Source organism: Neophocaena asiaeorientalis, unplaced genomic scaffold (genome assembly GCF_003031525.2).
Source record: "Neophocaena asiaeorientalis asiaeorientalis breed wild unplaced genomic scaffold, Neophocaena_asiaeorientalis_V1.1 scaffold118, whole genome shotgun sequence".
NCBI classification, from domain to species: domain Eukaryota; kingdom Metazoa; phylum Chordata; class Mammalia; order Artiodactyla; family Phocoenidae; genus Neophocaena; species Neophocaena asiaeorientalis.
This window is the reverse complement of record NW_020175528.1, coordinates 10,434,432-10,462,108: the sequence shown is the minus strand read 5'-3', so window position 1 is coordinate 10,462,108 and position 27,677 is coordinate 10,434,432. Positions and strand designations below refer to the sequence as shown.

The following is a 27,677-nucleotide window of genomic DNA, read 5'->3' as shown; positions in this document are numbered from 1 at the left end:
GCAAAAGGGAAAAAGGCAAGTCTGCCCCCTGGTTTCTGAGCTGGGAGATGGAGCAGACGGTAAGGCCTCAGGCTTCTTTTCTGCATTGGTACACGCCAACCAGGCAGACCTGGAAGAAGCAACAAGTAACAGCTCCCTTCTCTTCTTCCTGCCTCATCTCCAGTGCCACTCGCAAAGGCAGAACCATTGTTAGTGCTATCTTCGTGTATTCCTTCAGATGTTTTTCTATGCCCATGCTGAACTCAGATAATTTTTTTTTTTTTTTTTTGGTGATACGTGGGCCTCTCGCTGTTGTGGCCTCTCCCGTTGCAGAGCACAGGCTCCGGACGCGCAGGCTCAGCGGCCATGGCTCACGGGCCCAGCCTCTCCGCAGCATGTGGGATCTTCCCGGACTGGGGCACGAACCCGTGTCCCCTGCATCGGCAGACTCTCAACCACTGTGCCACCAGGGAAGCCCTGAACTCAGATAATTTTTTAAACACAAAGAACGATTCTGCTACAGAGACATCTTGCTAAATTGTTGAAGTTTCTGGAGAGAATGTTTGCAATCAACTATGCATACCACAGTGTTGGGCAAAGTTTCAGGAAAGGGGGCAGTGTCAGAGATGACACTTCTGGGAACCACATTGCTGAGAGTTTATTTGGGGCTATGACACAGATTCACCCCGGGCTACAGCACAGTCATTCAGAGGACTAAAAAACTGTCACACGATGCCCAGGTATAATGCACCAGTAATGCAATTAATAAACCTTCTTTATTAACAATTCTCCTATAATATAGGTATATTCATCTCCAAAAATTAAATATAAAAATATGTCCTCTTTGGTATTCAATGCCCTGGAAATGCCAGCAGAATTGTAGGTACATCAGCTTTCAGTTGGAGAATTGGCTTTGGAAATTTTTCTTTCCCCTGTGACCGAGATAATATTACTTCTACAAATTAAAAGTAAGGTAAATGTCATAAGGATGTGAAGAGATGATTTTGATAGCATATGGAACTGCAATTAAATGGGATCTCTCTCTCTCTCTCTCTCACACACACACACACACACACACACACTCCATAAAAGTTGCTCAAATTTTCAGAGGAAAAACAAAGTCTACCCTTTTTATGGAGCTAAAATATATCATACTGCACACACTAAATTGTGCCTGTTCCTATAGGGGATTCACTGGTTGGGAGCCGCTATCAAGAACTAAAATGGAACTAAATAGCCCCATTTAAGAACTCTAAATCTTTCTAAAGTTACGTTTCAGAGAGAACCTGTAACAACAGTTATAGTAGAATGGTAACTAAGAATATTAGGGCATTGGGCAAGAAAAATTTAAGTCTTATGCTTAATATTTTTAACTTGATGTAAAAATAGAAACTAATATGTAGCAAGTGTTAATTCTTGGTCCCTTGGTTTTCTTCAAATGTGCTTATGATTTTAGCTATTTCCAGTGAGGCGTCTCCCCAGTTCAGGAAGTAATTATAATACGTTATAATATAATAATATCTGTTACTATGGTAAAGAATAGATAACATTCACTGAGCATTTATTAGGTGCCAGGAACTATTTTAAGGTGTTTGTATCATTATTCTATTCATCCTTGCAATCCATTATCCCCCATTTTAGACATATGACCATTCCTGACTTCTAGTATTGGGTGTTATAGACTTGAGGGCTGCTTAATCAGGGTATTGTTTTAGGGTGACAAAACATTAAAATGGTTTCAAAAACATTTGTGCAAGGAACCCTGTCCAAATCAGGTATTTGGGGCTGCTTCACAGCTGAGAGTAAATTGCCCAGGTTGGTAACGGCAATAAAATGGAAGTTAAAGCACTTGGTTCCACCCTTGGCACACAGAGAGTCCAAACTCAGAAATATTACCCTTTTGCATCTTGGACTACAGGTTGCCAGGATAGGGCATTCAACATGAATCCAGAAGAGAACTGCTTCCAGATCTCAAATTAGGGAGAGGGTGTGTATATCCTGGGAAGTCGCAGTGGGAAGCTGTGGATACGTGCATGGACAGGGTGCATACTTCATCAATGAGATCCCACCACAGAGTCAGTAAAAGTTGAATTTGTTGCTGTCAAAACAATCAGACCAACCAGCCAAAACAATCATGTATATGTTCCCATTAGAATGTTCGCAAAGACATTTTATTAAATGAAAAAGCCAGATGTAGAAGAGTCTGCGTGGTACATTATCAATTGTTTAGAAAGCAGGTGGTGGAGGGAGGATGTATTTACATCTATGCTAAGATGGTCAGTGAATATAACAGGAAAGTTTCACAAGAAATCACCTCGGGGGAGAGAGCTTGGGAAACTGAAGGTCAAGGATAGAAGACTTAGTTTTCACTGTTTACATTTTTATCATTTTAAAATTTTGTAAACCATGTGTATACTTTACTACTTCAGTTAGATAGATAGATAATAGAAGGATGGATGGATGGATGGATGGATGGATGGATGGATGGATGGATGGATGGTGGTTGGTTGGATAGATAGAAAGATAGATATTTATAGTCAGCAAGATTTCTTACATTTCCCCCTTCATATCCATTTCCCCTACATATCAATTTTCCACTCTTCTCCACCATGCCCGATGCCCTGAGAGACTGACTTTTGGTTTCCAGTTAGGTTTGGCCAATGGGAACACCAGTAGCAGATCAGAGGAGAGGAAAAGGAAGTGGCTCTCTCCACACAGCCTTCTTTATCTATAGATTCTGAGAACTGTGCCCTCTCCAGTCCCCTTCACTTCTCATAGAGGATGACATCATCCCTTGTGATTCCTCTAAACTCTGCCCACACCTTTGTAAATTGTCCCTTTATTAAACTCTCCTGCTCAGATTACCACATTTGAGTGAGCCGAAATTTCCAGCTGGGATGCTAAGACAGACAGAGATGGTAGACTAAGATAGATAGATAGATAGAAGGAAGGAAAGGAGGAAGGAAGGAGGAAGGAAGGAAGGAGGGAAGGGGAAAGAAAATAAGTTTAAAAGAGGGTGGTTTAGATGTGTTGGTTTACCAGGGCACCCCATTGCAGAGTCTGGCACTCAGCATTTCAGACGCATTAACTTGATTCTGCTAGGGCTCTGAGAATGGTTCTCTTCTTGGGGGTAGACTCCCACTAACAAAGGTCACAAAAGACTGAAGAATAAATCAGAACACAGGTTCCTTATTTAAGGCACAAACCAGAACTCCCAAAGGGACTGGCCACTTATCTGCTCTGGACAGCACCTTCCTCCCAGGAGAGGAATCCACAGGTAAAGCCAGATTACCCTCTGGGAGCAGACAACTAGGGTCAGAGCAGTGGAGCTCAGTGAGTCTCGTGTTTAAAGGATCAGGGTGTCATCATCTTTTTGGGTCCATCTCTGTTGCAGGAACGTCTTTGTATCAGGAACACAACATATCAGGTTTAAAGGCCAAAACCTCCCTCTTCCAACAACTGAAGGCACATTGCTAACTTTTACTCTCTCTGACATTCTCTTTTATATTTTCTCTGCTGATTCTTCTGATTGACCTTTTTTTTTTTTGGCTGCATTGGGTCTTCATGGCTGCACGGGCTTTCTCTAGTTGTGGCGAGCTGGGGCTGCTCTTCGTTGCAGTGCACGGGCTTCTCATTGCGGTGGCTTCTTTTGTTGCAGAGCACGGTGTCTAGGTACGCAGGCTTCAGTAGTTGTGGCATGCTGGCTCAGTAGTTGTGGCTTGCGTGTTCTAGAGCGCAGTTTCAGTAGTTGTGGCTCACGGGCTTAGCTGCTCTGCGGCATGTGGGATCTTCCTGGACCAGGGCTCGAACCTGTGTCCCCTGCATTGGCAGGCGGATTCTTAACCACTATGCCACCAGGGAAGTCCCTGATTGACTCATTTTTCTCTTTAGACATGCTAATACCTTTTACTCTGCAAAGATTTTAGACAGGCTATTATTGTCAGATTTTGCTTGTCCTCCCCGCTTCTGATCTGGAGAAACATTTTGCCTACACATGCACCCATTTATTCTGTTAATGGTATTTATTTCGTGTCTTCCCTGTGTCAGAAGATATGTGTTCCATGCCCTGGAGAAATAGTGGAGAACCAGAAAATTTCCCTGTCCTCATGGAAATCTTATTCTAATGGGAGAAACAGACAATAGTCAAGTTGACCAACAAACAAATTATATAATACAATCTTAGGTGGCAATATGAAGAAAATAAAACAGAGCAATGGGACAGAGTGGTTGGCCAAGGGGTGCTTTCAAGGAGGGTGATCCAGGAAAGACCTTCTGAGAAGGCAATGTTTGGGCTGAGATCTGCAATGGAAAGATGGGACCAGCTATTGGGAGGTCTAGGGGATAATCATTCCCAGCACAGGGAAGGACAAGAGCAAAGTCCCTGGGGCCCACACAAGCACTGACTGTCCCAGGAAGAGAAAGCAGACAGGTGCTGAGCCCAAGGAGAGAGGGAAAGAGTGGTAAGAAGAGATTTCGTGGGGTAGATAGGCTGGAGCCCAGAGGAGCTTGTAGGTCCCAATAGAGTCCAGATTATATTACGAGTGAGATGGGATGTCACCACAAAGCATCCATCAGGTGTGTGATGGGATCTGATTTACATTTATAAAGAATCATTGTGTTGGCCGAATTGAGAATAAATTGTACAAGGGAGAGAACCTAAGAGGTAATTGCAAGAGCCCAGGCCAGAGCCAATGGTGACTAAGATGATAAAAACACCCAGTCAGTATCAGGATATAATTTGGAGACGGAGACGGAAGGATGTCCTGATAGATTGAATGTTGCAGAGTAGAAGGCGGTGGTAAAAATCAAGAACAACTCTGGGGTTTGACCTGAGCTGAGGGGAGACAGGGATGCCATTAACAGTATGGGAAAGGATCAGGATTAGGGAGTGGGGAGGAAGCGTTGTGTTTTGGTTTTGTTAAATGATTCTTCCAATCATTATCATCTGATGGTTCATGTCTCTGGGTTCTGGGGGGAGACCTGGCTCACATTCTTACTCTTGGAATTCCTTGCTCCCTCTTTTATCCCCCCATAATACAAGCAAGCAGAAAAGACAAATAACTGGATTTTTCCCCCTTCCTTCTATTTCTATGAAAAAGAAACACATGACAAATAAACCCAACTCGATTTATTTAAAATAGAACTTGCAGGGTGTCATAGGGTCAGCACAGTTTCAGCCTAGTGCTCTGTACCATCTGTACTCTCTGCTCTGCTTGGTGGGAGCTGATGGTCCAAGTGACCGTGGTGATGATCCCAGGACACTGCAGGGTATGTGTGTCTTCTGAATCGTCACAGAAAGATGAACTTTTGTGCAGCATCGTTAGTGTTAGGTAGACACTGTTTTATTATGCTCTCAGCCAAATCCCAGAATGAACTAAAATGCTTCATGGAGACTATTTAATATAATAATTTTTCAAACAAGTAGAGGGTGACTCCCTCAACAAGTTCAGGTGTGTGAGAGCTTTTAAAATGTCTCATTACCGGGACATCCCTGGTGGTCCAGTGGGTAAGACTCTGAGCTCCCAACGCAGGGGGCCTGGGTTCGATCCCTGGTCAGGGAACTAGATCCCTCATGCATGCCGCAAGTAAGCGTCTGCCTGCCACAACTAAAGATCCCACGTGACGCAACTAAGACCCAGCACAGCCTAAATTAATTAATTAAATATTTTTTTAAACGTCTCATCACCCCCAAAGATACTAAAATGACCCTTTGAGGGTTAGTTTCTCCCTTGGCTGCTTCCCCTAACCTGTTGGGAACCACTATCTGTGATGAAAACTCCCCCCAATGACAGCGGATTTTATCTGCTGCTCCTGCATAGGCAGAAGAAAAGGTTGAGGACTATGAACCATGTCAAATTTACTAGTGTGAAGTAGGAAAAAATAAAAGCCAAAGAGGAAAATTACTTGTCCATGGTCACTGGATAAGATAGTGTCAAGACCTTTAGTTGAACCCAGGTCTCCTGACTATGCCACTTCTAAAACACCTTGAAGGTTTATAGAACAAATTTTGAAAGAAGTATTTCTTGAATTATAATTCCTTTAGAAGCAATGCTTCCTGTTAAACAAAATATTGAGTTGACGAATATATCCTGTTTTCCTATTCTAAGAAAAAGTTTAATTCATGTTTAACTTTTTAAAAAATTAATTAATTAATTTAGGCTGCATTGGGTCTTCATTGCTGTGCATGGACTTTCTCTCTAGTTGTGGCGAGCAGGGGCTACTCTTCATTGCCATGCGTGGGCTTCTCACTGCGGTGGCTTCTCTTGTTGCAGAGCATGAGCTCTAGGCACGCGGGCTTCAGTAGTTGTGGCTCTTGGGCTCAGTAGTTGTGGCTTGTGGGCTCTAGAGCACAGGCTCAGTAGTTGTGGCCCAGGGGCTTAAGTTGCTCGGTGGCACGTGGGATTTTCCTGGACCAGGGCTCAAACCCGTGTCCCCCGCATTGGCAGGCGGATTCTTAACCACTGCGCCACCAGGGAAGTCCCATGTTTAACTTCTTGCACGAGGAAATATATGGAGAGCTATATGTCGAGTGGTGGCATTTCAAGATATTTTCATTTTTTTCCCTTTTGGGGGATATAATTTCAATATAGTAGAATTCTCCCTCTAAAGGAGAATTAGGTGTGCAGTTCTAGAAATGTTGACAAGTGTTTTCAGGTATGTAACCCCACCACAGTCATCACCCAAATTTCCCTTCTGCCTCTTAATAGTCGATACCTGCCAGCCCCAGATTCTGACACTCACTGATGTAATTTTTGTCCCAATAGTTTTCCAGACATCGTATAAGTGAAATCATACAATTGAGTCTGACTTCTTTCACTTGGAAAAAAACATTTGAGATTTATCCATTTTGGTGTGTGTGTCGGTAGTTTGTTTCTCTTTATTCCTGAGTGGTATTTCATTGCGTCAATGTACCACAGTTTATCCATTCACAGTTGGTGGACATTTAGGTTGTTTCCATTTGGGGGCAATTATGAATTAAACCACTATAAACATTTGAGTACAGGTTTTTACGTGGCCATATGCTTTTGTTTCTCTTTGGTAAACATCTAGAGTAGATTACTGGGTCATATTGAAAATGTATGTTTAATTTTTCAAGGAACTACTAAACTTTTTCCCAAAGCAGCTGTGCCATTTTGCCTTCCCACCAACATGCATTAGAGTTCCATTTGCTCTGCATCTTTGCCAGGACTTGGTGTTGTCAGGTTTTTTGTTGTTTTTTTTGTTTGCATGTTTTATTTTATCTTGTTTTAATCATTTTATAAGTAGATTATAGTATCCCATTGTGGTTCTATTTTGACCAATGATATGGAGCATCTTTTCAACGGCTTATTTGCCACTCACACCTCTTCTTTGGTGAAATGTCTGTTAAAATATTTTTCCCGCTTTCTTTCCTTAGGATGTTTATTTTCCTATTGTCGAGAGTTCTTTATACATTCTATAGACAAGTCCTTTATCACGTACATATTTTTCATATATTTTCTCCCATTCTGTGACTTACCTCTTCATTTTTTTTACAGTGTCTTTCAAAGAGTAGACACTTTTATCAATTTTTTAATTTTATGGTTCATATTCTTTTTGTCTAAGAAATCTTTACCTAACTTAAGGTTACAAAGATTTTGTCCTAGAAGCTTTATATTTTAGGCCTCATATTTAGACCTATAATACATTTCTAATTAATTTTTAATAGGATATGGTTCTCCTTTTAAAATATCTTTGTTAAAGTAATCTTTTTCATAATGATAAAACATTTCTTGTGTCATCATTGATATGAAAAAGTCATTGGCTAGCGTAGCTTTCATTCCAACAGAAGTGAAGACACAGAGTGAAGTGTGGTTCTCTTTCATAAGCATCTCGGGTTCACTGAATTTATATCTATTCTCTGTAGTGCCCGCGGCTCAGTGCCCAGGGCTTTGACATCATTTAAAGACACAGCGTCACGTCTGATCTGACTTGCTGGTCATTTTCAGCACATGACGAGTCAAAGAGTTTTGGCTCCTAAGTATGGTAATTCCATAGGCTCTTCCCAGACCAGCTTGGGTTTCCCAGCACTCACCACCCCTTTGTCCATCCATGGGTGCTCATCTTGGAAAGAGCCTTTAAAGATAAGGCATTTGTAGCCTTCTAGGTTGCTTTGTCTACAATTTGCTTTTATTATTTTTTCAAACAAGGACTATGCACAGAGAAGTCAGATAATTAATAAAAATCTCTTGTTCATTTCGATCTGAATTTCCTGGTAAGGGCCTCTTAACCTAGAAGTTTTGCCTTGCTTTACAAGAGCTTAATGAAGCTGTCTTGGCCACCAGGTTTAAACTGTTCAGTTTTAACGCTTTGATGTCCTAGTGACTATCTTATGTTTTACCATCCAAGAGGACAGTATTGTTTTACAAAGATGAATAAATACGCACTTGGGCAAGATCTTCCCACCGGTGAACAAAATATTTATTTTTCTAATTAAGCTGAGGAAGAGAGGGGTGGAGCGGTGGGGAGAGAATGGTTATGGTAGAAGAAAAGATATGTGAAGATTAATTCATGTGTGATCTGCCCTGAGGGTGGGCGGAAAGAATCAGATCCGAGTAGGGCATGCCTTGTTGCTTGCAGATTTGCTAAAGGATATTACAGTCTGGGACGGCAAAGAAGAGGAAGGGACCCAGTATTCAGGAGAGAGTGTAGAGGGAAACTGAGTTTGAGCTAGGGCTGGGCATGCAGGTCAAGTCCCAGATCACCATACCTAACTGCACTGTTTTTGGGGGTTTTTTTAGTAACCATTTTTAAAATTTAAGTACAGTTAATTTACAATGTTGTGTTAGTTTCATGTATACAGCCAAGTGATTCAGATATATAGATATAGATGTATATACACACACGCATGCATATATATGTACTCTTTTTCAGATTCTTTTCCATGATAGGTTATTACAAGATATTAAGTAGAGTTCCCTGTGCTATACAGTAGGTCTTTGTTGTTTATCTATTTATATACAGTAGTGTGTATATGTTAACCCCATACTCCTAATTTATCCCCCATCCCCTTTGGTAACCATAAGTTTGTTTTCTATGTCTGTGAGCCTATTTCTGTTTTGTAAATAAGTTCATTGTATCATTTTTTTAGATTCCACATATAAGTGATAGCATATGATATTTGTCTTTCTCCGGCTGACCCTAACTGCACTGTTATACAATCCGTCTCAGGACCAGCTAGTGAGGCCCCACGCTGAAGGGCAGCCAGCACACTGCCAGCTACAGAGCTGCAGCAGGGTTGCTTGTATGTGCCCCAGGATTCACGTCAGCCCTACCTACTCCCTTCTGTTCTTCTCCATGAAGTCAATCCCAGGAAGGTCAGCAACCCAAGACTCTTGTGGTTCCTCCAGGATTGGAGCAGGGGGTCCTGGACACCTATGGGGGTAGGGACAGCATGAGAGGGAAACGCTCCTGCTTGATGAAGGAGGGACCAGCTAAGACCAGCCTGAGCAAAAGTTCCCATGAGCTAAGGCAGGGTGGGACACAGGGGCTCATGCACTGCACATGGGGTCCAAGGCTGATACCACACACCCTTCACTCAGGTGACCCTCCCAGCCAGTTCCACCTGGTGCAACAAACCAAGTACCAGACTTGGTGGGAAGAGCTGAAATCTGTGCTTTTCAGGAAAACAAACAAACAGATAAAAGACTTAAGAAAACTTGGGTAGGGGAGACCTACATTTGACTTCTGGGAAGAAGGGTGACAGCTGGCAGAAAAACAGAGCAATCAGCTAGAGCAGTAGAGGACACTTCAAGGCCCTCTTTGTGGGGCAAAACTGCTTCCTTCTTTCTGCAGACTGGCCTCCGAAGCTTTGACCTTGTGCCTCTCAATTCACCTCCAAATTTCCAGGAGACGGACTCTGAGTGATCCAGATGTCTATTCCTAATCAATGTAGGTGAGAAAGGGTGGGTCACACAGTACAAATGTGGTAGCCACAGAGTTGATATCTGTGTGTATTGAAGGAATTTCTCAAAGGAAGTGCTAGGGGCTGGGCAGACACCCCAAAGGCACACGTGTTACACTGCAGTAGCACCTACAGTAGTCATTTCACCCTGTTGGCTCCGCGGGTATCATTGTCTGGTTAATTATCTTTTCCCGTGAAGCCCTGCCAACCCAGATTTCCCCAGGCAATTAACGTTTTCAAACCTGAAGATATCTTGTTGCTTTGGTCCCATCCTTAGAAACTCTTAAGACAATATCGAGTCTCCATTTGGTCATCTATTACTTTTAGCCCTCTCTGCCCATAGTCAGTGCTCAGGTAAAGGTTTGATATGAAGCTAACATTTTGAATGAGAGACTAGTCTATGTTTTTAAGTAAGTCACTAATAAAAATGTATGTCTATGTACACACTGCTATATTTAAAAGGACCTACTGTATAGTACAGGGAACTCTGCTCAATACTCTGTAATAACCTAAATAGGAAAAGAATTTGAAAAAGCGTAGATGCGTGTATATGTATAGCTGAATCACTTTGCTGCACACCTGAAACTAACACAGCATTGTTAATCAACTCTACTCCAATATAAAATTAAAAAATTTTTAAATGTCTAAAGTTTAGAATTAACACAACATTGTTAATCAACTCTACTCCAATATAAAATTAAAAAATTTTTAAATGTCTAAAGTTTAGAATTAACACAACATTGTTAATCAACTATACTTCAATAAAAATAAATATATTTAAAAAGAATATGGTAAATATGTGGAAAATATTAAAAATCACTCATTTTTAATAAGCCACGTTTATTATTTTTGCTTTAAGCAAAATAATGTAAATAATAGTGTACTATTGAGTTTATAACAAATGTAGAAATAAAATATACAACAACAAAAATAAAATTTAGAGTTAGTCTAAATCTCTCTCTAGCTAGCATAGCTCCATAAGTCAAACACTCCTTGTTTCTGCAGATTTGACAAGATATAAATCCACCTAATTGTACTATCATTCAATTCTCCAAGTTGAGAACATTTTAGGAGACTTTGTGATCTGCCTGACTGAAAATTAAGCTATCCTACTACTTGGAACATCTTAACCAGAGAAGGGGTAGGAAATCTAATAATTGCCCCAGTGTGTCTGAAAAGAAATGAGTTAATACGTTGAATAACAGCTGAAACAGAGTAAGCCCCGCTATGTATTACATTTTTGTTAATATTTTGTTAATATTATTTTGATGCAAATCATCAAGGAAATTGTCAGGATTTTAAGCGTCACACACCCACACAAAAGAAAACATTTATACGATAATAATAGTTGGTAATGACAGATTCAAACTACTCCAAATCTCAACACACCTACCCTGGGTTATATCAACGAGGAAAATTATTACTATTTCCCTGTACTAGAAACTGGTTCATCTATTCTTATTAAAGGAGGTACCTCAGACTGTGTCTTCCTTCTATAATAGCTTGGGCATCCTGCTGGATTGAGGTTTACGAATCAACCTATCCTTGTAATGAGATACCAACAAGAAACCCAGAAATATCAGGGGTATCACACATCTTATCTGACACAGGCAGCAATTTTCCTCCACTCCCGGCTCTCTGGCTGTTCTGTATAAGAAGCCCAGCTCTTATACTTATCCCACAGTCATCACCAACCCTGAAAATCCCACACTGAATTCTCCCTCCAGTCCAAATCCACAGAGGCTTCATCTGTATTCTAAGAGAACTTTGTTTTCTTTTTCTTCCCTTCCCTCAACCCTTTTAATCCTCTAGTTCAAGCAATTAGCTCTACGAATATGAGCTGCAATCAAGGTCTAGCACATGTGGTAATTTTCCCCCTAATAAATCAATCAGTTCTTTCTGTGGAGTGGTTTCTTTTCCCCTTACAGTCATTAGAGAATGACAATGCTACTTCAGGATCACCAGCAACTTGAATTAGTCGAGGAACGTCAATCAAATTTGCCAGATTTTGCTTTAAAGATGAGAAAAATGGGATAGATTCACAAAGACCTCTTGTCTTAGAATAGGGAGCTTGATAAACCCTTGCTGAATCTCTCTTAGAGACGGCTTGGAGTATAATGATCCATTTGGAAGAAAATCGAAATCACTCTTACTTGTGACAAATCAGACAAAACCCAGAAACGCTCACCAACTAATCTAAAAAATAATAATTGGAATAATCAACCATCCGGTGTTTCTCAGCCGTGCAATGTTCTATAATACATAACAGCTTAGTACAGCAAATAAAGAGAGAGAAATAATCTAGCAAATGGACAAATTTTAATACTATAACTTGTGAAAAAAATGTTTTGTAGTTAGAAGGGAATTAAACGATCATGTGGTCCATGCTTATCACACTTTAGGGTTGGGATGGGGGGCTCTTAGGGAATAAGGAGCGAGGGAGGTGCCCAGTGACAAGGCTCCTGGGTCCCCACCTCTCCCAATATAAAAGCTCGATTTTTATCTCTTATGACACCCAAGAGTTCAGTTGAGGAAATGGTTTCTCCAGTTAAAAATAATTTGGGAATTGCTATACTTATAGCCAAGACCACTCTTTTCATAAATGACTAAAACAAATGCCAGAGAAATTAAAGAATTCTTAATTTAGTGACGGACCTGGAGCCAGACCCTGGAGCACATCTTTCTCCCCAGCTCTCTCCCCACACCCCACCGTGCCGTGCTACCTCTTACTCTCAGGGGGCAAATCAGGTGAGAATCTCTATGCCTTTGGATTGGAGCCCTTTTTTTTTTTTTTTGAATGACCATAAGGAAAAACCAATGAAGCCAAATTAGCGTGAGAAGAGACACAAATACTATATTGGAAGTAAAAACATCGACTGCAGTTGTACTCCTTTCTTGATATTGTTTCCAGTCACACTGGGGAATTATATCATCATCCAGCACCGGAAAGGGGTCACTGGGGAGGGTGGAAAGGCTTAGTTCCCTTTTCTTATGTCACCAAGTGTATTGCTATTCAGATTGAGAGAAGTAAAGAATACTCGGTGAAAACTTGCTGACATTAATGACTCACGTTCTCGGAGAGGCTGCAAGGAAAATGGTGTCATCACTGTCATTCAAGACACTTAAGATGAAATTTCAAAAGAAGGCTGTCAGGCATAATGACTGCCAGGTTCTATTATATCATTCTCAGAGGGTGGATCACACACGGTACTAGGCACCTTGTGGGTGGTTGATATTGAAGTTTGAAAGGGAGCTGCACAGAGAGGAGGGGAGACAGGCGTAGGACCCGAGGCGGGCCCTTCACAACCAGGAGACATCACCGCTAATGTTCATGTGGTGACTTGGGGTAAAAAGCTACGATCCACGACCTGGTCTTTCATCTTGGATAGGCTGACACTTGACCTCATCAGGACAATTCGACAAGACGACGCTCTCGCTGCTGAACAGAATTCAGGAAAGTCTGAGCTGTAAGTGGTTGTGCCAGTTTATTCATTTATAATGAGAAACTTTCTCTCAAGTGACCAGATGGCCATGCCTGATACATTCCACCGCTGAGATACCTGCAAAGCCCAGTCAGTCATCAGAAGGCAGCCGCTTAGAATGGGGTCTGAACCCTGGCTCCGAACCTTGACTGCATAGTGCAATCACCTGGTGTGATTCGACATGCAGGCCATACTCGAAAATCAAACAAATCTGAATTTCAGGGATTAGAACCCAGACATCAGCAGTTGTTAAAAATCTCCTCAAGTGATTCCAATGAGCAGCTGAGAACCACTGGCTTAGGGCAAAGAGACCAGGTCACCAGGAGGTTTTAGGCCACGTTGTTTCCACACGGGGATCCATAATTTGTATGTCATAGACAAGTAGTTTTTTTTTAACTGGGAACAGATATAGTTTTGTCAATTTTTTAGCTTGCCAGGTAAGATGTTAAAAATTCAACTACTATTATTCCATTAAAGAAAGGAAATCTTAACAAAAATTAGGAAAGACAAATTTCAGAATGAAAGGTGAACTCACTACGCTGTATTTATTTTTCTCATGTTTCTACAGATCGGGGAAAACTTCGCTATAGACTGATGCAAACTTAAGAACTGACGTGATCTAACTGCTGTCCACACACAGTCAAGGGCTTTTCTTCTTGGACAGCTTTAGGTACATTTGACAGGGTTTTGTTCATTAAACCAACATCCTATGCTAACTACCCCTCTCTTACCGTGTCCTTTCTGTAGAGGTATTAATTGTATTGATTAAGTTGTAGGTGATTTCTGCTTCTAGGCTTGGAAATGTTCTGTCTCCTCCAATTACAGAATATGTTGATTTAATTAACTTAGCTCTCCTTAGACATCTTAAAGCTTCTGGAATGGGTGTGGCATATGGACCCTCACATAACGGCTTACTGGGGGCACTGGTGCCCCCTTGTTTTGCTAGTAGACAATCATGGCAATTATTCTAAATCCAGTAGAGGATTCATTGGGAAGCCAAATGAGTTGTTTATTCTGTGTGTCAAGTTACATGAAATAAATAGGCTTACTTATATCGTAAACCTAATTTTGAGTGACTCTTCGGAATCTTGTGTGTGCCCTGTCCTGTGGCCATGGTTTATGTTCCCCCTTCCTCCCCTGAAGGGACATTGGCATTATCGAATTGGTTCTATACTTAGTTGTCTATCTCCAACAAGACGGCCTCTGGCAACTACTAAAAGAGGGTAGCCGTGCCAAGAAGTCCAAGAGTATACCTTAAAGTCTCCCTCAAAGCACTGTTAACCTAAGACTCATTTATGCTGCCAGTGGTGTGGAATCTTCACAGATTAATTTCTTCTAAGCTGCCATGCTTAAAAGTGCATCAAGAGACTAGAAGCTAGCGTAAACAGGTGCTTCTGACCAACTGGGAAAGTTCTATTCGCAGATGTCTGTGTTTTCCAGGCACCCAAGATGTATAACAGATGATGGGCTACCCTGCCGTTACTCCCAGCCCAACCCAACCCAAACTGAAGAGCCGGCCATCTCTTCAGGGTCAAGGGCTGCTACAAATAGCAAATAAAGCTCAGGAAGCCTGGATTTGAATCCAGTTCCACTACTCTCTTGGGCAAGGTGTTTGCTCGTTCTGAGCCTCAGTTTCCTTATCTGTGAAATGGGGATATCATCACGATCTTCTTCCTCATCACTTTATACACTAATCGTGAGAATTAGATAATTGAGATAAAATACTTAGCAAGGTGCCAGATGTAATAAGTTCTTACTAAAAGTTCAGTTTGTAGGTCAGAGCCTAGCACAATAATGTGGCATAAATAGACATTCATTAAACACTTACACACACACACAAACGAGTACTATATCTGTTTGCAGAAAGAGGAATCTCACTGCAAATGCGGTTAAAAACCTGTCACTGAATTCTGAACTTTAGTTTTCAGATCTCGACAATTTAACCAAACTCACTTTGCTATTTAGTGTTGCTCACACCTTGGTCTCTTGTCCCTCTGACCAGTTACCTCTGCTGGGACCTGTGCTTTTCAGTGATGAATTCTCAGTGCCTTCCATCTGACTACAATCCATTATTTCCAAGACAATGCCTTCGTCTTCTTTCCAGCTTCTGGTATTTCTCAGATCCAGAACCACATTCCCTTGCCATTGTCCCAAAGCAGCCAAATGTTTTAAAGGAAAACATTTAGAAATCTAGATATTTGCACCTGCCTCTCCATATTTTTGTGTGCCAGGAAAAAACTGAATCAAACTCTCTATTGACACACTGGTTCTAAATCACTGATCAGGGAGAAAAGGAGTTAGGAGCCCCGGTGGTTGGTCTACGGTGCTTCAGATCCATACAGAATCCCCTTCAGTCCATTATTTTATCCTGCTACAATGAACATTTTCCAAAATCAATTAATTGCCAATATATATGTGTGTGTGTGTGTGTGTGTGTGTGTGTGTGTGTGTGCGTGTGTGTGTATATTCTTCCTACCTCTAATGACACTCCTCTTCTCTCCCCACCAAAAGCAAAAACAAAAATAAAAACACATCAATAAACGAACTTCTCAAGTTGCTGAAAATTTACCATAGGAGCCAAGCCCGTTTCTGAAAGTTTCAACTCACCCAATCAGACAAAAGGCAGAGGAGAGGGGAGGCATTCATCAAGTTACACGGAGGACTCCATCTGTTATCTTAGACCTCTGTTACCAAGGGACACAAGAGGAGATACTTGAAGGCAGTTTGAAAGAGTTTTATTTTACAGATGCTTAGTCCAAAGATTTCAAATTAGAAGCAGCAGCAGAAAAGGAGAAAAAAAACAAGTACGCGTGATGAAGCCACCTTCTTCCTGGCGTTCTGACATTTAACCTGGTGAGAAACACCGTCGATGGTGAAGTTGCCTTTTCAGCGGGGTTCTGTCTGTTCACCTTCCATAATAAATGCAGTCAAAGGGGCAGTCACTTCTCATCGGTCACAAAGGTCTGGTTTTTGAACCTCACCCTCACAAGAGCCATTTCTCATCATGCCAAGCCAACAGAAGAAAGTCATTTTTTGCATGGCTGGGATGTTAAGCTTTGTGTGTGCCCTTGGAGCTGTGGCAGCCCTGGGGACACCTTTGTGGATCAAAGCCACCTTCTTCTGCAAAACTGGGGCTCTGCTCGTCAATGCCTCGGGGCAGGAGCTGGACAAGTTCATGGGCGAGATGCAGTACGGGCTTTTCCATGGAGAGGGCGTGAGGCAGTGCGGGCTGGGAGCAAGGCCCTTTCGGTTCTCATGTAAGTAACTATTGCATTTGAATTATTTAATACTTTAGGCAAACTCTTCCAAGTGTTGCAAGAAATTATTTTGAAGAGCCTGGCCCTGTCTATTGCAGGACTTTTTAAACAGGTATGAACTACTTGAAATACCCAGGTCTCTTCTGGATAGTTTCTTCTTCCTCGTTTTTATTATTTCATTCTTGCTATTTTTCTTATGACAACTTATAGTTCATGAGTTGCCAGGGAATTAAACTTTTTGAAAAGACAAGCAATTAAAATTCTTAAATATTAATATTTATGTAAGAAATTATGGGCTCCGTTTTTAAAAGGGAGGAACTTGTGCAACAGGAAAGCTGTAAGAGATGATCTTGGTTTTGTTCTTTAAAAAAGAACCAGTGTCATGGGCTCCTTATCCAACTGCTTTTCCCCCTTGCACAGAACTTTGTTTCCTGTCTACACCCTTATTTTCCCTCCTAGGAGCTTTGCAGTTGAAAAATATTCTTTTTTTTTTTTTTTTTCCTTACCCAATTTGGATCATTTGACTATAGAAATTTAAAATGATATGCTGTGCTAACTGAGAAAGAATTAGAAGCCTATTTAGGATAGAAAATTTGCCACTGATTAACCTTCGAATCACGTACAGAATATGAGACAGATTTTCCTGTCGCGATATTTGTGAAATGGAAGCGTTACCTGTAGTATTTACAACGTGTTTATCTTAAGAAGAGAATTTTTTAAAAATTACCATGTGAATAGGCAACTCATTAAATGAAAATTAATAAAAAGTCATTTGTTATATCTCTCCTAGTGCACATTCAGAAATTATGATTATTTCAAAAGGGCTGGTTTGGAACAATCTTATGACGACACAGCCAGGAAATTACTGCATAAATCACTCTTCAGGAAAGGAGGTTACCAACTGAGGCATTTAAAATGAATTATTATGTTGCCTGGGTATTTTTTTTCTAGCATAGGTAGAAGGCTAAATTAATTGAATTTATTATTAACGTATGCAGTGTCTAATTAAATTTCAGTGCTGGCCTATTTATATCTCTGCAACATTCTTGACAATTTCTTAGCAGTCACTGGACACCAACCTTCAACTCACACAGGCTGTTAAGTGATATGAATTTGCATAGGGCTCCAGAAAATCCCCAAGAATTAGTCTTCAGCTTTTCAAGAAATTATCACCTACTAGATTTGATGAAGTGGATACCCACCCTTTTCACTGCATGGCTTTAGTTCATTAAGGTAATGGGGCTCTTAGAGTTGCTTAGCTTCCCTTAGGGGGGAAAAAAGAACAAAGCAGAATGTCACGTGATTTGCAACTGTATTAAAAAACAAAAAAGGAAAAGAGATGAGTGAAACGATTTAACCATGAGTCATTGGCAGCTAAAGTGTGAGTAAAGCTTCTCACAAATGAACTTAGACAAAAGCAGGGAGCCTACAGGGGATTTTTCTGGAGCCTCTGCATTTTGTACAGTGAAATGAAGATAAACTTTACTCATAGCACAGGACGTGTTCCAAAACAATATGTCTTCTAAACACTTACTTCACAGTAAGCGCTATGCATATCTTGTCTCATTTAATCCTCACAGGGCCACAGTCCTCTCTGGTTCAATGAAGGATTTTTTAAGGCTGTGTCCTACGCCGGCCCTGTCTGTAATGAAGTTGTTCTAATCAGGTGCCCCTTTGCTTTCTGTGAAGACTCACAGAGCTGGTGGGGTTTAAACAGCACCCTAGCCTATCTCACAGGATTGCATTAGTCCCCATGATACTCTGAACATTTTCCCCAGCCTAGTGAAGAAAATCTTGCATTGGACAGTGCAGATTTAGTTGGAGGTTTACTCTGAATAAATCGGGCATTGACAGTGTCCTTATTCTAAATGAATTTCTGCTTGGTTCTGCTGTACAAGTTGATGTGTGTTATTTTTATGTGCAATGTATGTGTCACTCTTAAAACCCAGATGTATGGTATAACGTGAGGATGAAGAATGGACCAGAGAAATAGTTAGGTGATGTTGTCATATTTGTTCCTATTAAATGTTCCCTATTGACCATTCTATCTCTTTTAATTATAACAAACATCTTCCCTGCCAGCATGCACAATTGTGCTGGGAAAACTTCTGCCTCGTTTACTCTGGCTGATTCTCATCCATTTATGGGTCGGTGATTCATCTTCTAGAGGTCACTAGCCTTCATACCTAGCACACAATTTCATTCATTATAATGAAGGACTGTTTTTCTTTCTAGGCAACACAACTTGGTCGGCTTAGTTTTTCCTGATATGTCACCCGTAAAATTTTAATGATGATGTTTAAACTCTAAATGTAGTCATCAAGACAAAAAGTACTGGCTTTTGAGCGCAGGGTGTGTGGGTGTGTTTCTGTTTTGGTTTGAAACAGTGCAGAGCGTCATCAAAATATGATACCCAAGAATCATATGGTGTCAATCATTCCTAGACACTCTGATCTCTTCACTGCCAAGACAGTTCAATGAGCTGGGGAAAACATATGGAATATTTTTTTTGACATGTGAAAAATAAAATTTAACCAATCACGTATCACAGCTCGCAACCTGAGTCATACTTTCTAAAGCATCTTGGACCTTATGATGGAAAATTTGGAAAAAGCTTAGAAGAAATTTAGCTGACTTCACGTTTTAGAGAAGCAGAGTTTCTTGACCAAATGAGGCATATGACCCAGACCGCAGAGGGAATGTTGAAACTACTTCGGTGAGCAAGCAGGTGGCTTCTCAAACATATTCTGGGGTAGAATAGTTGGGATTCAGGGTCTCTGTGACCAACACTGAGAGTTGGCACTCTGTCTCCATGGTCCCCTGCAAGTGTGACTCCTGTCTCCTGCTGTTCCCACCTGTTCCAAGTGATCTACTTGCATCTCTCCCATCACCCTACCTACACGTGGCACAGCTGCAAAGGTCTTTGACGTACCTCCTTCTAGTAACAATGCCTATCTCTCCCCTCTTCCTTAGCGCACCGCCTGTGTGGAAGCAGGCACAGCGCAGGTAGGAGGGACACCTATTGAGTTTGAGGAAGACTACCTGGTGGGAAGCCACCTGTACTGTGTCACCCAGCATGCAGGGCCCCTCTGGCCTTTTACCTCGGGGTGTGGGGGAGGGGCTACTGTCTAGTCTCACTCACCCATTGAAACAGTCCAGCTAATAGTGATGCTGTTTTCCTCCCATTGGGGGGAAAAAGTGATTAGTGGGATAGCGGATCGTAATGTTTAGGAAACACTAGCATGAAGGGGAAAGCCAAATTCTCACAGTTATATCCTTTCCAGACCTTAATGTTCACTCTGTTATTTCAAATCACCTTGTACTGAAAGTGTTTGAGGATGTGTGTTTCACTGCAAGGAGAACTGGAGCCCCAAGAAGGCAAGGGGATGTGTATCCCTCAAACCATCCCGTTTCTCCCTCAAACCAGGACCTAGCATGACGTCTGTCACAAAGGGGTACTTAGTAAATGTTTAAGCAATTTGCGATGCAATTTTCCACTCGCTGGAGGTTAGACTTCCAGCAAATTATGTCACTTCGTTGGTTTTCAGTTCTTGCATCTACAAAATGGAAGGTGAAACTAGGCTATTTCTAATGTCTCTTCCAGTTCAAACACTCTATGATCTGTATAACAAGGGGCTGGCTGTTCTAGACAAGGCCCTTCCAGCTTTAAATTTGCATGACTCTTCTAGCTTCAGTTGCTCGAAACCCCCACTGACAGATTTTAGCCACCATCATTAGAAGTGGTGAGTTTTGTGTGCCTTTGCTCTTTCATTTTCAAAGCTCCTGATTTTTAAAGTGAAGTATTCTGAGATACCTGCCATTTATTAGGACCCAGATGAATTTCATTATCAAAGTGAATGCTTCTTTTTTTTTACCCCCTGTCATAACCTTTTACTTTTTGTGTAGAAAATTGCAGGTTAAAGAAGGAGAAAATGAAAAATGGGGAATTCTGGAATTCTAAGGAAATGGGTTAATGGGTTCCAAAGAGCAGGAACAGCCATAAACACTCAAGTAATTAAGAGACAATTATTGAGAAAGCAAAAAAAAGGGAGAAAATCAAAAGGCAGGGAGAGGCTGTCCTACTTGCTTCCATTTTTTTCTTTCATTTTTCCTAGAAACTCCTCTTCCATTCTCACTGAAAAACTCCTCTTTCCTGAACTGGTAATGGCAAGAAATGAGGAGTGACTAGTATATTTAACACTCCACAGGTATTCTTTACCCAAAGGCAGAACTTAAGCAGAAATTATCCTCAAATTAGCGAGAAATATGGAAAAGGTGTTTTTGAGAAAAGGAACTTCTGGCTCTCCTTGGCTAGTACAGGACAAGAACGTTTGTTTCTCTCTCCTCCCTAACAACTACCTCTAATATCCTTACCAGAAAAATAATCCACAAAATCAGCCTTCTTTGACAATTGTAATTTTGCATATATGTGTACACACACACACACACACACACACACACACACACACACACCTTCCTTCCCTTTAAATTACCCTCCACTCTAACAGACAGTAAAGCCATTGACCTGGGCTTTCCTGAGAGATGAAGTAGAGGCTGACGTGACGGGGCTGCTTCTGAGGCTCTGTGTGGCAGGTCCTCAGTGGAACTTCCAGAACTTAACCCTGGAGTGTGAACTTTACCTGTTGGAGGATGACTCCTAAACTGTCCTCACAATTTGCTGCTCTGCCTTCTCTTTTGGTCTCTCAGGGTGACTCATCATCCCCAAGGACTTTCAGAAAATCCAAAAGACAAAAATACTAATTTCAGCTGCCCGATTATTGGGTGTCTCACGGGTGCCAGGCATTTTGCAGATATGGACTCCAACCCTTACATGGGAGGTGTTATGATGCTACTTCTCTTGAACAAATATAGAAACTGGAAACTCAGAGAGATCACAAAACCTTCCCAAAGACACAGACCTAGTAGGTAGCAGACCTAGGACTGAAATTCTTGATCTGCTCGTTCCTCTGCCACAGTCTGTCTCCTTACAATACGCAAAAAAGGATGCAAAGAGTTGAGGACGATGTAAGAGTAGGACTCAGTTTCACCACCTATTTAAAATATTATGTTGGGCTGGTGAGGGTGTGGAGAAAAAGGAACCTTTGTGCACTGTTGGTGGGAACGTAAATTGGTATACCCACTACCCAGTATACTACGGAGGTTCCTCAAAAAATTAAAAATAGGACTACCACATGATCCAGCAATTCCACACCGAGATATTTATCCAAGAAAGCAAAAACGCTAATTCAAAAAGATATACACATCCCTATGTTCATAGCAGCATCATTTATAACAGCCAAGATATAGAAACAAAGTATCCATCAGCAGATGAATGGATAAAAAAGATACGTTTTATATATACAATGGAATATTACTCAGCCATAAAAAGAATGAAGTCTTGCCACTCGTGACAACGTGGATCAAACTGGAGGGTGTTATACTTAGTAAAATGTCACACAGAGAAAGACAAATACCGTGTGTTTTCAATTATATGCGGTGAATTACAAAATACAAACATAACAAAACAGAAACAGACCTACAGATACAGAGAACAAACTAGTGGTTAGCAGACGGGAGTTGGGTGGGGCAGGCAAAGTAGGGGAAGGGGATGAAGGGGTACAAATTCCCAGTTATAAAATAAATAGTTATAAGGATGTAATATACAACACAGGAAATATAGTCAATATTTTATAACTTTGCAGTATAATCTATAAAAAGATCAAATTACTATGTTGTACACATGAAATTAATATAATATTGTAAGTCAACTATACTTCAATTTAAAAAAAAAAAACCTCAAAGATGAGAAACAATTATGTTGGTGCTTCACAAGAGCTAGTTCTCATATGACCAGGTGATGGTACTTGGCCTTAAGATTTGAATTCATTCATTTTCTCTTTATTTCACATTTCAGTGGCCCTGATATCTCAGTCCCAATCATTGACCTTTGGAAAGTAAAACTGTCAAGCCAAGCCTGTTTAAGAATCTAGGTTGAGGGCTTCCCTGATGGCGCAGTGGTTGAGAGTCCGCCTGCCGATGCAGCGGACATGGGTTCGTGCCCCGGTCCGGGAAGATCCCACATGCCGCGGAGCGGCTGGGCCCGCGAGCCATGGCCGCTGAGGCTGCACGTCCGGAAGGGGCCACAACAGTGAGAGGCCCGCGTAAAAAAAAGAAAAAAAAAAAAAAAAAAAAAAAAAAGAATTCAGGTGGAAAAAAAAAAAAAAAAAGAATCTAGGTTGAGCAGGTCACATGGGTTACGTAATTATATCACCTCGACGTTGATAGTTTACGTTGAAGGCAGAGATATCTGACCGCACATGTGGTTAGCTGAGTTAAAAATCTCTGCCAACGAAAATCTACACGGTATGATCTTCAAAGTTAGCTACTTGGACTACAATAAACATTTCACCACAGCAATGACGAAAATGGCAGGCTCCTTCCCGAGGTGACATGAACAGTTTCAAAACAGAGGCAGGGATGTAAATAAAAAACCAAACAAAAATGCAGGTACATTTGATTCACTACAAAAAACGGATACTTTTTAAATGAGGAATCAGTGGGATAGATGGGATAGAATGAGTATAAACCCAGATCTCTTTTTTCAAAAGATGAAAAATAAAACCTCATTTTAATCTCTGAACTATATCGGGGTTCTCATAAAGCTAACGGCATATTTCTTTTAAAAACAAAACTCATCTAAATTAAACAATGACAAATGTGCCTTTCGTCTAGTCAAGCAGCTGAACGCCCAGACTGGCTGTGGTGTGACGCTCTTTTATTACAGGTATGATAGCACTGACGAACAGCTGACTGTACCTGGCAGACGAGTTTATGCAGGATTTGTATTCCGCTCCCTCTCAGCATGTTATAACTGTGGCAAAGCCATTCTTGGGAGTTATTACCCCAATGTAATCATACCCCATGGATTCAGAGCAGTTAAATGGGTTCTGTTATCAGAGACACAGATGCACCAAAGCATCTGCTGTCCCTCGGCCACTGTGGGTGATTAAGACTCACTAATGGGGCTGCTTCCAATAGGCTGGAGTCAGGTAGATACAGTTCAGCTCAGAGAAATTCAGGCGCGGTACCAAGAAAACTGTATTTTAAATGCTTCTATCATATCATCATGTCTCCTCCTTTTAAGCGCTGGGGTCATGGATTTCATTCTCCCTGACCACGTAGCCATCAGAAGCCTGGCTCAATACCTGGGTGTGCGACTAGGGGTGATATTAAGGGAGATGAATGCATTGAGTTTATGTCAGGGAATGTCTTTTACTGGATTTTCATAATGACTAGCGGCAGATGGGCTGAGGGGAAAGTCAGATCAAGAGCATTTCTGTAAGAAGAAAAGAAATCTTCCTCCTTATTCCCTTTCAAGAAAATGAATAGCTGAGCACCAAGGGGCCAAATACAACTTCTTTTTGAAACCTACCTTTTATGTGAAGGACAAGTTGAGAAGAAAAACAGGACCTCTGAAGCTACCATCACGGCTTTAATCTGGGAAGAAGTGGCGGCACCATTGCTAACATCCTTATCAGAGGGGCTGTTTTCATTCTGAGAGCTTCACAGATGGTGTTACCTGCAGTTGACATCTAGCCAGATGAAGACAAATAGGGTTGATGCGACCTAAACCATTAGATCAGTGGTCTGTAACCCTGGCTGTGATTTAGAATCACCCAGGGAGTCTTGAAAACTACTGATGCCAAGGCTCCACCCCAGACCAATTGAATCAGGATCTCTGGAGGTGGGACCTGAGCACTGGATGGTTTAGAAGCTCCCCAAGTGATTCTAATGTGTAGCCACGGTTGAGAACTATTGCGGTGGATGACGGCAAAACAGGTAGAATCAGGTGAGGCCAAGAGTCAGAAGCCCTCAGTGTTGGGGCTGCGCAGGTCACCAGAATGAGGGCAGTGAGGAGAAGCAGTATTTAGTATTGTTTCCAAGCGAGAACGGGAACAGTAGATCAGACACTGAGGGGAGTGTGTGACAGGTAGCAAATAAGTGATTAACTCTAAACCCAAAGTTCTTGGATTACGTACAGCAATAGTCACCCACCAGGTCAGGAAAAAAAAACAAAACAAAACTCTGAGCTACAAGATAGTTTGCCTGACTTCCATGTAAGCTAAGGGCTCGTCTGGGAGGATCTTAGGTCCTAATGTACAGATATGACCCCACCTGTGGGCCAAATAACTCCTTTTCCTCCCAGTGATCAAGGTTGAGACTTGAAAATGCCAGCACTCTCACCGCACTGAGTTCTTACATCCACCGCTCTTGGTGGAACTACAACTCTTCTGCCATTCTTGTCATGTTAAAAAATATTTAAGTGCTTACGTAAAATTTACAAAGAGCTCCCACATAAATGATCTCACTGTGTCTCTCAAAAATTCTGTGACTTATTTCTGTTACCACCCACATTTACAGGTAAGGGAGCTGAGGTAGCAGAGGCCCCCATGAGCAGTAAATGGAAAAAACAGATTAATCTCAGACTTGCCTAATTCCAGAAGCTGTGCTTTTCCAAACCTGCCATTTTGTCCTTTGGTTAATGCCTGGCTATTTTTCTCTCTTCCCACCAGCTCCCCGCCCTTCTTGCTTTGGTCATGCATGATATTCTAACCATCTCATAGTCTTGGTTAGTGCCTAAACATAGGTTTAGACCGGGTTTACTGATTCCTGTTTTAAGAATTGCAGGATGAAAGATACGACTGCTAGACTGGAATCAGTAAGAGATAAAAAGAGAACAAAGTTTCAGGATAAAATATAACAGAAGAACCCAGGAGATAGAAATAAAATAAATTTTAAGGCAAGTGAAATGAAAGTCATACATTTATAGCAATCAAATAAAACATGGATTAATGGCAAGTAATAAAAGAACATACTTAGCAGTTAGTAAAAAGTTTTTTTTAATCTTATTACTTTCCAATGATCTACTGAAAACAGTGTAACCTCACATGTAAAACACAAATTCTTTGTAAGTTAGAGTATATGTGCCCTCATCCCTCTCATCCCCCACAAAAAGATCATTGGTGCTATGTGCTCAAGTGTTCTTCTAGACTCTGAGGACACACAGGGAATAAGAGAAACAACTAAGAATCTAGCATTTGTGTTTTTAAATAACTGACCACTTATAAGAGCTGTACAGGTTCCTCAGTCAAGAAGGGCTAGGTTGTGTTTTAATAACAAACATGTCCAAATGTTATAGGTTTAAATCAACAAAGAATGGGAGTTCCCTGGTGGCCTAGTGGTTAGGATTCCAGGCTTTCACTGCCATGGCCCGGGTTCAATCCCTGGTCGGGGAACTGAGATCCCACAAGCTGCGCAGTGCGGCCAAAAAAAAAAAAAAACCAACAAAGATTGATTTCTTGCTCACAGTATGTATTCGTCAGAGATTAGCTATAGATCTGTTTCAGGATGCAGCCACCTTCCGGAATGTCACCAGTTGTTGCAACAAAGAGCTGTGGAGGCTCTCACACTGGCAACTAAATTCTCCGACCCGGAACTGACACATGCCACTTCCACTTATATTTTCTTGGCCAAGGTTGTTACATGGGGCCTCCAAAGGGGCCAAAACGTGCAATCCTATCATGAGAACAGAATGGGGAAGAACCAGAATTATGGATGGGGGAATAGCACCCTTTACCATCACCATGAATGCTGTTGTTCAGAAAGCTCAAAGAAGGAGAATTACTCTCTGTCAGGGCAAGGCACAGAGAAATCAGAGGAAAGGAAGCATTAGAGTTAGATTTCACTAACTGGCATTGAAGAGGCCAATCTGAGCAAAGGAACAGCATGGGCCAAGGTATGAAGAGCCTACCGTGGCCAGAGTGCAGAGGGTGTGTGAGAGACAGGTGGAAGAGGAAGGTAAGGCTGGAGAGGGAGCAGGGACCAGGACGTGAGGGACTTCGCGGACCGGAAGCAGTTAGCTTTATCCTGTGGGCATTGGGAGACCCTTTAAAGATGTTTAGCAGGTATGTGTCAGGACAGAAGACGGATTGGAAGACCAAAAGAGAGGTGGGGAGGATAGTCAGAAGGCTCCTCCAAGATTTGGAGGTCCAAACCAAAGCACTGTCAGAGGGCTGGAAAGGGGAGCAAATATTTCCAAGATAATCAGAAGAAAAATCAACAGGACTGCAGTGGTTGGGAGTCCGCCTGCCGATGCAGGGGACACGGGTTCGTGCCCCGGTCCGGGAAGATCCCACATGTCGCAGAGCAGCTGAGCCCGTGAGCCATGGCCGCTGAGCCTGCACGTCTGGAGCCTGTGCTCCGCAACGGGAGAAGCCACAATGGTGAGAGGCCCGTGTTCCTCAAAAAAAAAAAAAAAAACCAAAAACAAATCAACAGGACTTGGTGACAGAGGATGAACCCCAGATTTCCTCTGGAGGGACGGTTGTGATGATCCACCAAGCTAAATACAGAAGGGGAAAATTTAAAGAGAAGATGAAATTACTTTGTGTCATGTTTAATGAGGTTCACTTATGGGCCAGCAACAAGAGACATCCATCAGTTACGCAGATCTGGAGGTCATGAGCGAGGCTGGGGCGGAGGCACAGTGCCGGGAATTGGCAGATTGGAGGTGGCAGCTGGAGCTACAGCTGAAGAGGAGGCTTCCCAGAGAGGGGAATCGAATGAGAAGGCAAAAGAAGATGTGTTCTGGAAAAGACCAATATTTCCGCGTAGAGGAGGAGGGACTTGAGAAGGAGACTGAGAGGGGATGATCAGTGAGCTGGGAGGGAACTGGCTGAGGGGGAACCGTGGGAGGAGCAACCTTCAACCAGAAAGCGATGGTCAACAGTCCTGACCACCACAGAGGCATCGCGTGCGAGACAACGAAGATAGCCCTGTGACTCTTACAGACGATCATGGGGGACCTTTGCTAAAGCAGTCTTGATGGAGTGGTCCTCCTTTAAGAAGGGAGGTCCTTGGGGCTTCCCTGGTGGCGCAGTGGTTGAGAGTCCGCCTGCCGATGTAGGGGACGCGGGGTCGTGCCCCGATCCAGGAAGATCCCACATGCCGCGGAGCGGCTGGGCCCGTGAGCCATGG

The 27,677-nt window shown here is 41.9% G+C and overlaps 1 protein-coding gene across 2 annotated transcripts in view; it reads left to right on the top strand.

The window, feature by feature from the left end:
* The first annotated feature begins 16,387 nt into the window (after nucleotides 1-16,387).
* CLRN1 (clarin 1) overlaps nucleotides 16,388-27,677 on the top strand; it is a 37,914-nt gene continuing 26,624 nt past the window's right edge. For both annotated transcript variants that reach the window (XM_024769137.1, XM_024769136.1), the window contains exon 1: nucleotides 16,388-16,640. In XM_024769137.1, the coding sequence (XP_024624905.1) occupies nucleotides 16,388-16,640 (253 nt within the window). The remainder of the gene's footprint in view (nucleotides 16,641-27,677) is intronic.